General features: G+C 34.8%; 1 protein-coding gene across 2 annotated transcripts in view; it reads right to left on the bottom strand.

The window, feature by feature from the left end:
- Positions 1-1,099: 1,099 nt before the first annotated feature.
- pcgf3 (polycomb group ring finger 3) overlaps positions 1,100-10,938 on the bottom strand; it is a 62,966-nt gene continuing 53,127 nt past the window's right edge. For both annotated transcript variants that reach the window (XM_066720232.1, XM_066720233.1), the window contains exons 7-10: positions 8,767-8,855; positions 4,253-4,390; positions 2,889-2,969; positions 1,100-1,922 (exon numbers count right to left, since the gene is read on the bottom strand). In XM_066720232.1, coding sequence (XP_066576329.1) covers positions 1,875-1,922; positions 2,889-2,969; positions 4,253-4,390; positions 8,767-8,855 — 356 coding nt within the window. In that variant the 3' untranslated portion in view covers positions 1,100-1,874. The remainder of the gene's footprint in view (positions 1,923-2,888; positions 2,970-4,252; positions 4,391-8,766; positions 8,856-10,938) is intronic.

The following is a 10,938-nucleotide window of genomic DNA, read 5'->3' as shown; positions in this document are numbered from 1 at the left end:
TACCAAATAAAAATGTGTGTTGTTTTTTTAATCAATTTAAAACTCTTGTTATTGATGTTCTGCTTTGATATTTTCAATCATTAATTCAGTATTTACATTCAAATAGCTTGACACATGGAACAAGGAGAAGCAAAGAGGTTGACCAACCAAAACTAGGCAGTTCCGTCATAGGGTCAGGCTGTGCTTTTGGCACTGTAGGTAGCAAGACGTTTTGAACGCACTCATGGGACTAGAAAACTGTTTTTGTAAATGCATTCACTGGACGATTGTGAGGCGAGTACATTATCGTACATCATAAGGAGGGGAATCTTACAATGTTCGTTTGCTAAATACCATCCATAACAAAAAAAAAGAGCTGCAGATATGCAAGATGCATGATAAATTTTTCGTTCAAATATGAGGTTTTATATATATATATATATATATATATATATATATATATATATATATATATATATATATATGGCCCCCAGTGCATAAGAGGACGGAAACAAGAAAAGTGCATATTTTATCTGCAGAACGACTGTACAATATGGTTACTAAGTATTGATTGCTCAGCTATTTAAGAACACTGGCGGTTCAGGTTCACAAAATGGCAGCCGTAAATGTATTTGACATTGGCGCCTGCAATACCTGTTGGAATATTCAACCTGTATTAACTCACTGGGGGACATGGTCAAATATTTATACATAGCAAAACAAACACATTTAGACTCACCCTAGTTTTATTAAATTGATTCAGGTTGTCTTTAACATGGAAGGGACCATATTTATGTCTACTTCCCCAAATTCTAAAATCATGTGCTGCAAGATTTCAGTTTCCTTTCATTTTCCCTAACATCTGCCACAACAATTTAAAATCACTTATTTTATAATTGAGCTTACTAGAATGTACTTCAAAAACAGTTTCCATTGACGCCATGTTTCAAAGTATATTGCTTCCATGATGTTGACGAAATTTCAAGTTAACCCTGCACTTCCAATGAGAGGTTCTCGGAATACATTATAATTTTAGCCTTTAATCAATGAAGGTGACCATTACTGTTCTACAACCAGGAGAGGATGTCCTTATACGTATCCATAAAGAAGCTGGTATGCATTTCTATGCCAAAGTCTTTTTCTTTATTTTATTAACTACAAATTGTAGCCCCAATTATAGCACTTTTGGAAACCATGCCTATAATTCTCTCAAACCACTCCTAAAGACTTTTATATACAAGATCGATATATAGAACATAAATTACTACACAAAAAATATTAAATTCAGCCTATTCACAATTGACTCAAAGTAAGAAAATGAATGCAAAATTGCTTGGAGACGATATTCAACTCAATAAACAGCTTAGAAATTATTTAATATATAACTATATATACTTTCTGTGCTCCCAAGACATATAAAGTGTAGCCTGAAAGAAAATGTGTTGTTAAAGTTATCTTCTGCCTCAAATCATCAGTTTCAAAATTGGTTTTGATGTTTAAAAAAAAAAAAAAAAAAAGATGATATAACGCCAGGTAGGTTTGCAGCAAAAGAAGGGGTGATGTCCAGAAGTACAAAACAGTCAAGTGTTTTTTTTTTTTTTTTTTCCTTTTTTCTTGTGTAAACGGAGTACCAGTAGTGTCTTGGTGCCTTTTCCAATCTCTCTTCTGTACAAAAGTATAAATATATGCTTTCTTCAAATTTTTCACATATCTAGGACGTTGCAGACAAAGAAAGGTTGTTTCCCCCCCACAGTTACAGTATCAGTTTCTGTGTTCGTGGTTTGCTGGTTTGTGTTGTGTGACTTTTTTTGGTGCACTTTGTGCTGGATGATAGTCTCTGCATAAGTATTACGTTGCACAGTCCTGGTCCAGTGGGCCAAAACAACCGCTCTGTCCTACAGCAAATCCATTTTCGGTCTGTAATGCAGGAGAAGGGGGGATTTCTGTAAAACAATGAGGTGGGGGAAACAAATTTAATAACACTATTGTCTGGACCATGCTGCAGGAAGCATAAAATGTCAATCAGCAGATGAGAATTATTTAGTTACATGGAAAACTACTTTACAGATGCAATAATCAGAACTTTTTATTAGTCAGATTGTAATAAATAAGCTATGGGTCTTCATAGGTCAAAATGGAGAATTAAATCTCTATGGTCATTCAACTGACCTACTTTTTCTCCCCATTTAATTTAATAAATGTCTTATTAATGAGCTTGATGAGAACATGGTAAAACTGATTTAGTGTGATTAGGTGTAACATTGATCAAGGCTTTAAATAAACTAACAAACATATATATTAAGATATTAAAATGTTTATGGCACCAGTGTCCTGCTACTACCAGATTTTTTTCAGCAGACATCTGGTAGGAGATTGATATGAGAAACTCAAAGTGCCAGCTGGCATTTTTAGTGCAGGCCCAGAAATGTCACAAAATATGTACAGAATTAACTCTCTCCATTTCCATTTCAGCTGAAATCCACAACGGTTGCTCATATATAATCAACAACAAAGCACACACTGAATTTACTATGGAACACTACACAAAATGAAATGAAACTGAAGCCATTTGAAACTGAATTGACACCCAGACGCTCTTGAATAAACAGAATTATTATTACATCAACTCATTTATCATGTAATGAATAACAAGTATTGAAATATATGTTATACTTTGCTTTTACTTACAGCTGATTTATTAAATAGGTGGCTATTTAATAGCATAGAATAGCATAAGAATAGCAAAATGAATACATTTTTTTTACGTTCAGGTCAACAACAAACATTAATATATAGTAGTCATGTAAAAATATTATACTCAAATGCATATACTAGTCTTACTGCTCTTAATTATTATTTAAATCTTAATTTGAAATATTTTTTCTTTTAATATTTTTCACTGGAATTACCTTAAATCTCCATCTCGTCACAACTACGAATTTCAATGTGTGGTCCTTGCCCAAGATTTCTTCATTGCATAAAATATCCAGCTGACAAACAAAAGAGAGGGGAATTGGTTAGCAATATTCCTGCTAAACATAATTTTTGCCTACAACGCTACATCCAGTTTATTATTCATGGGTTGTAATAGAAAACCGCATTAAGAAATGTTTCACAAATTAAAACCAATTTCAGCGACAGCTCAAGCTTACAAGAAGGTGCTTGAGTAAAGGGCTTCAGAATGCATTTTAGGTTCTGCAATACCCCCTTTAAGACAGACTGGAACATAATGTTTGCTCTTAGATTGATGTAAAGCACAATAATCTGGTTTATAGCATACCCTAATCAAAACAAATCTAATCCAATCCGTTTTTCTCCATTCATTGATACCCTCTAATCAGGCACTACCTAATCAATACTTGTACGCACACACACACACACAGCTGAGTGGCACAGAATTCAGTCTAATGAAGTACAGCTACAGCTACACCTACTGGTTAGAGAATGTATGCCCATGCTGCACTGCTTTTGATCTTAACCTCAGAAATATTTTAAATGTAGAAAAAAAATGCAGAATGTATTAGTTGATACGATTCATTGTCTTCTTAGACGTAGCCTTTCTGTGCTGACTGAAAAAACGTCTCGTGTTTTCCTGAGTGCTCAAAGTGAACAGATTTCTTTGATGCATCTTTTAATCCTTGCAATGGTTGGCAGTTTTTTTGCTAAACCCTAAATTGTTCTTAGCAAATAAAATAGCTCCTTGATTGTTTAGCAGATACATAATCAACATAACTTATTATATACAGGCATGACCAAAGATAATTATAAACATCGATGATCAGGGGAGTTAAATCCATGGTAATTCATGCGAGAAATCAGAAATTAATTTAGATGAAACCATTTTCATAAATAGGAAAGCTCTAGCATCTCTGTGTGTTTTACTTAATGTTTTGTCATGCATGCCTTTCCAAAAAGTTATATAGTGATACAGATACTCAAAGAACACATTTTCCAAGAGACTTTGCTCAAAAACATAATTGACCTACTTTCAAGAACATTTCAAGAAGTAAAGAATACACACCACTTGTTGTTGTACCGGGGTACATATGTTTGGATAAAGGAAACAATACTGTCTCATGAAAAACAGACGTATGTAAAGTAGCCCAATTGATCATTAGGGGAGTGAAAAGAAAAAAGATGAATAATAAGAAAATTTAATTAGGCATGAAGGAGGCAAAGCAACAAACCTCTCAGGAGAGCCCTGTAAATGAACATAAGAGGATCCCATTTGAGAGATGGCTGGCAAACCTGTACCGCGGCAGTGTGGGATTACCTCGTTAAAAGATGCCAAGTTGAGCTTTTTGGCTATGAACTTCTTCAAGTGTAGAACAGTGGCTTGTGCAGAGCAGCGGATCCACTTGCGCTTCAATCCCCGTAGCTTACTGCTGTTGCACTCCAAGCAGATGCTTACCTTCAGGAGAAAGCAAACACACCGGCAGGGGCGGTTAATAAGAAATCCCGCAGTCCTCATTATGAATTCTGCAGACAGCCTTTATTAATCTAGCAACAAAAGGCTGTGACAGCTCAGCATTCAAGCCATGATCCCCTCTCGATCTGGATACCTCTCACAACGCAACCACTTTTTTCTAACAAATTCACAGCATGATTACCTTTATGAAAGCTTAGTTTAGCTTTGTTTATATTAGTTATCTACAACTGTCCATTTACCAGCATGCTGCATGTTGTTTTAATTATTTTCATCATACAGATATAGATAGCTGAACCAAATTGTTTTATTTTGGTGTTTGTTTGTTTATTACTCCGTGGCAAAGTGTTGGGCATCACTTTGACCCAACCACTTTAACTTAAACTATAATCTACTCAATTAGACACAAACAAAATAGCAATAAGGGGCCCTAGGTTTCATAAATGTGCATCCCCCACTTCATTTTCAGTGGCTCCATTTATTTTAAGATGTATTGTGTCACCAGAGCATTAAAGCAGAACACTTCATTAAATGCTGGAGATATTTCATTATGATATGCTCCATATGTTTTCTTGTTTGTTTTATGTTCTCCTTATAATTCATATAAAATGCAGATTTAATCAGCATACCTCTACTGAACCTCAGTTCATAACTCTTACTGAAAGGATTTGATGATCAAATTATCAATTAAATGGACAGTCAATGTAATCAATATCAATTATTTAAAATAAAATGTATTAACAGCAATCGTGACATCACAGCATTTTGCAGTGTATAGGATTTGGGTTTTGAAAGCTCGGGTTGAGGAAAATGAGACCAAATGTGGTATAAGGTATTGGTCCATGCAGAGTGGTCAATTAATGTCAAACATAAGCATTCTTCCCATAGACACATTATGTGTTATTTTATTTCATCTAAATGAGACAAAATACCATACAAAAACATTTAAAAATATAATAACATTTTGTCTTGCCCCACAGTGAGTTTCTACCTACAATGCCAAGAATTGTTGGCTTCCCTTTTCCAATGATGGCACTGCAGGTGTTACAGACCCCAGAAGCCTGTGGCTAGAAGAGGTTAACCTTTCAAACTGTGTTAAGCACACTGTGCAATTTCTTGTGACCATAATCTAAGCTGATTACCCAAGCAGAGTTGCATATCATCCTGTTTATACGATTATGTTTTAAGCCCTAGACACTAATACAGCAAGACAGGTCCTCTTGTTATTTATATAAAAAAAAAATTGCCACAGCGCAAAATCTAAAGAAAAGTAAGATCTACAAGCCAGCTTGTAGGAAGTCCAGCTGCATCCGTCAAACAGTTGTGGTCTTGGGTCTAATTAAAGGACAACAAAAAGCAGCAGGCTCTAAGAAGAGTTTTATATATGTCCATATTTAAAAAAATAACAGCAGCCCTTTCTGTGGCTCTAATAGTTTATTATAGAATATATATGCATTTGTTTTTTTCTTTATCTTAATGGTTCCTTAGACAGAATGTTTGTCATTGTCAGATTGTTTTTCATTCCGTTGTCCTTTCATCATCAAGGAAGAAACACACAGTGGAAATGTATTTAATTTGTATTGAAGTTAAGCGTCTGATCGTCTATGCCATTTTGTCATTATTATTTATTAGTTTATACTTGGAATGCGTGTGGTTTCTCAGATACTGCAGAATTTACTCTACATGTTGATTTGAAGAGCTGAATTTTAAGAATAGAAAATGCTGCTTGGATTTGCACTCTACATCTTATGTTTCAAACGAAAGTTGCCAGATTAACCCCCCCCCCACCCAAGGATGATCAATAAGGCTTTTTACAACAGCTTTTCAAAATGTCTGTGTAAACTAAACTAGGAAATGTATAAAGACTGCAGCCACTGTAGTATTAAAGGGCTTTTAGAAAATCCTAGTTAAATGTAAAGGCACATAGAAAAAATACATAAAATAGTCACTAAGGATCAAATGAAAGCTCAACCAATGTTCTGTAAAGGCATTTCAATGTCAAGATTTATGCATACACTAACATATGTAAACCTCTTCATTATCATAAAGCATTTTAGTGAATAAATGAAAATCAATACAAATATAAACTGATACTAATATTAATAAATTATGCTCTTAGTTTTGTTGTTTAACAGTTTGATGAAGGTTATTATGATCAATAACATGCTACCATGTACACCAACTGTAGCCTGTATGCCGGCTTAGTAAAATAATCAAATGCAACATCAATAATTCAGATGTAGAAAAGCAGAATTCTCTGTCACTTGCTAAAGCAGTTGTTTTCTCCCTCCCCGTCTTTCTGCACCTTTAACTAGAAGAACTATAAATAGCTGCCTTGTCTTTTACAAAGAGGGAATCTAAATATACACAGCTCGACATGCTAACATTATTTTTAGTTTTCTTTTTGATGAAGAAAATGTAAATAGAGTGAATTTGTTTTGTTCATTTCTACGCATTTCCCTCTGCAAGGTCATACTCCAAGGTCACACAGCAGTTGCTGAACACTGCAAGACTATAAAGCAGCCAGTTGAATGTAGCTCTCACTTCACTGCTTTCCTTTTTCTTGGATTGAAATAAGACTCATGGTGACCAAGTGAACTCAAACATCGGGGGTGGGTGTTACTTCTTCCTGTACTGGGCATGTCACACAATGCTTCAATGCAGACCTCTGCTGTACTGTATTCTATGCACATAGCTCTAGTGCAATATTATGCATTCCATACACGCATCATCACTGTTGAAAATCTAAAGCATAAGATCTTAAACCCTATGTTACGCAGCAGTGAAACAAAACATAAGGGCTGTTTCATTGGCCTGTGCTCAAAGTTGCACAAATAAAATGAAGCAATTCCATTTCATTAAGACAACAACAGCAAGAAAGCAATTTAAACACCATTATCATGAGAGTTGTACATCACAGTTTGGAGAACTAGCATGAGGACAAGAGTTATAAACGGAAACCAGTACCTCATTGCAATTGAATGCATATTGAATACAAATTAAATATGTTACACTGAATGTTTTATGAATATTCAAAGTTATATACCTTGTATATTTCAAAGTATACCACTTCTTTAGAATTATTGTTCTCTTCTGGTCAGTTCTCATATAGCAGAAATACATGTCCTGAATCAAACAAAATTTAGGAAAATGCTGGAGGGGTGTTGATTTTAAACTTTTAATTAATGTCAAGACTATCACAGATTGCAAAAACTATTTATGCAAGAAATGTCTCAATACTGAGATCTAGATGTATTCAAACCTAAATTTATATATTCTTCATGGGGAAATAATACATCTAATCAATCAATAATACATATAACTCTCTTTACCTTAAGCAATGGCTCATCATGTTACACAGCTCTAGAGAAAATTGTGATTTTCTGTTCTTGTGCATGAATATGTTGATGGAATTTATAAAAAAAAAAAAATCATCCATCTCACTCAATTCGTTTCAAAATAATATTGATTTCCCTGACCACCAAAGATGAATGTCTGTTATGGGCAAGTATTTACCAATGTAATACACATACATATAAAACTGGGAAATGATCAGATCGTGGCCAAAAAAAAAAAAATGGAAAAGCCAATGTAAAGTCATTTAACAGGGCACTGGGCCAAGATTTGCAGCCAGTATGGCCCGTATGTGCCGTGGCATAGAGTCTACCAGCACCTGGACTTCTGCAGGAGGGATGTGGCACCAATCTTCCACAAGTCAATCAACTCACGCCTGGCTGATAGAGGTGGAAAACACCTTCAATTTACATTTACTTAAGTTTCATAAGAAATGCTTGTTATCATTAAGGTTAATTGATACAATGATTTTATAATTTGCTGTCCATTTACATGCTAAACTACACTAGAATCAGATCAGAAAAAGTCTGAGCTGAACACTATTCAAGTATTCGCTGTTGTGCTAAGTAGTGGTACGGGTACAAAAGTAAAATTGTGCAGTTTGATCGATGATGGTGCTGTAAGGGATTATAGTATGCAATCCCCCATCCACTTCCGCTGTCCAAAACAAGGTTAGTGATACTGGTGGTCAGGATCCAAAGTATTTTTTATATTTCATAAATTAGCAATTCTCCAGCTTTTTTAAATTGTGTTTAAGGGGAAATGCTTTGTTTAAATAGATTGTCTATTCTTGACAATTGTGGAGACATTTTTTTATTTAATGAATAACATAAGATTTATTTCTCTCTTAAGCAGCTGCCTATTTCATAACTACTATTAGAAGAATATGAAATCGTAACCCGTAATTATTGTAAACAAGTATTGGAAATGCATGGACAGTGACTGCTGCTCACACAAGAAACAAATACATAAGACATAAAAAAAGCCAAAGTTGGGTTGGCAGATACCTGTTCATCACTCCTGTGGTAATCGTTGTCTTCCTCCTGCTTCTCTTCTGCCGTCTCTTTCTTCACTGTGTCCTCTGGTTTCGTGTCACCTGGGATCGTTCCATGAAGATAAACAAACAGGTAAGGGCACAAGAAGACAGGTGCAAAGCTTTGGCCAAAGATAAATAATAAGAAGAATGATACATGAAGGTCAAGGTATATTATTTGAAAGGATCATGCATTCCGAGAAGGTCACACAAATTATTACTCTTGGTAGTACACTTTTGCTACAGAGTTAATTACTTAGTCTCTCTTGTACCATTCGCTAAAAGTATCCAAAAGTTAAATATTAAGGGAGATTGATTTTGGTTCTATTCTAAGCACCTTTTATAATTAGATTCTTGTATAATTTTTAAATTATTCATGAATACTGTAAAATTTAATTAAATCTCCTTTTTGTTTTGGTTATTTTAAATCTGCAATATTATAACCCAAGGCCTAAATTCAGTCCCAGACCTCCTGAACACTAACTTGGGGACAGTCTACAGTCAATAGCATCTTTTTTTCCCCCCCAGAGCATTTGAATATTATGGAAATCTTGTTCATACTTTTAAATCGAGAAATCCTCAGAAAATTTGTTTGTATCCTTACATACAGAACCGTAATTAACCTTTTCAAAAGATAATTTTATTATCACTACTTTACAAAAAGGGACACAAGTAACAAGTAGCAAACAAATACCACCTCACAGGAACCCAAATTACTACAGTCATCATTTTTTGTAATGTAAGATACCTTTAATTGAACAAGATAAGTTTTCAATTCATATTAAAAAAATATGCAAACCTACAGACTTCCTAATCAGCTTCAAGGATTTCATTTAGACTTTTCAAGGAGGTAAGAAGGCAATTATTTAAAAACATTGTAAGTCAGGCTGTATAATTCAATGATGACTGTGAAAAAGTGTGTATATTAAGAACTTAATCCAAACTTAAGTTGGTGTCCAGCATGCTATGACTGTGCTGTAATTTGAATCAAGCGAACCTACATCATCTGATGAAATGTTGAATGTGTCAATTTAACCGGATAATTGTTTCTATCATGGAATTAACCAAAGGCTTATGGAGTTTGTCAGCCCTCATAATGCAGAAGGGTCTGTCTGCAATTTCAAACAAAAGATGGATCCCCTGTACCTACTCTGGAGCCACACTGCAAAAAGACATTGGAAGACATGCAGCAGTGTTTTTTCCCTGAGAATAGAGCAAGGTAGGACACGTTTAGGAAAATCCTTTCCATAGTCCATTCAATCAGAATTTGACAAACATTCTCCTTAGATGCAATGTCTTGCATTACAGAGGATTAGGAGAGTGATTATTTTGTGCTTTTACATATTTTATTCCTCAAGTCTCTATGATCAGAGATCAATATCTAAAATACCTTTCACTCATCTGGTGGGATCGGTTCCATGCTGAGAAACCATGATCCTGTTCAATATTTACTGATCCTATGAAGCCCGGGCCATTTTATTCAAGTAGAGTTCTCACCATATTTAAACCAGTAGGCAGGCAAATTAAATCAGAGCTTGGGGTGGAATGAGAAGAGGGGCTTCGGTTTTGGTTTTCTGCATTAGAGTTATCTGCAGAAGAGTGTATCCCAGGTTTCTCAACCACTAAGTATACGCTCAGTGCACAGGTTGGGTCCTGCAGTCCTCTAGATATTGCTGCTACAGATTTGGGCCAAATCATACAGAACAGTGACAAATTTCCCATGAGACCTTGTACAAATTACCATATTAAATTTGTTCTATAGGTGAACAAAGGGAGAGTGCACATAGAATAGACCTAAAAAGGTCATGTTCTTCCAGCAGAAGTTACTTTGGTTAACGCAAAGCACTTTAAATTTAGAATACTAGCTATACACCAAAGCACTTATGAATTGGTCTTGAAAAATACTTAATTTGCAGGTACAAAGATTTGACTGTGTCCATCAGATCTATAAAATATTAAAATTTCCTGACATGGCAGTAATTTTTCTCTTTGTTGGCATGCATTTCATGACACACAGTTCAGGATAATTAGTTAATTGCTCTACAGATGGTCTGCTTTCTGCTAAGCAATCAGTAGAATATGGCATTAACTGTAATCCCTATCAATTAAATAAAAACTGCTTCCTAGCAGGAATTAATTTGTATCA

The sequence above is a fragment of the Amia ocellicauda genome, chromosome 13 (assembly GCF_036373705.1).
Source record: "Amia ocellicauda isolate fAmiCal2 chromosome 13, fAmiCal2.hap1, whole genome shotgun sequence".
In the NCBI taxonomy this organism is placed as follows: Eukaryota; Metazoa; Chordata; class Actinopteri; order Amiiformes; family Amiidae; genus Amia; species Amia ocellicauda.
Note: the sequence above shows the minus strand (reverse complement) of the source record. Positions and strands in the feature narration are given on the sequence as shown.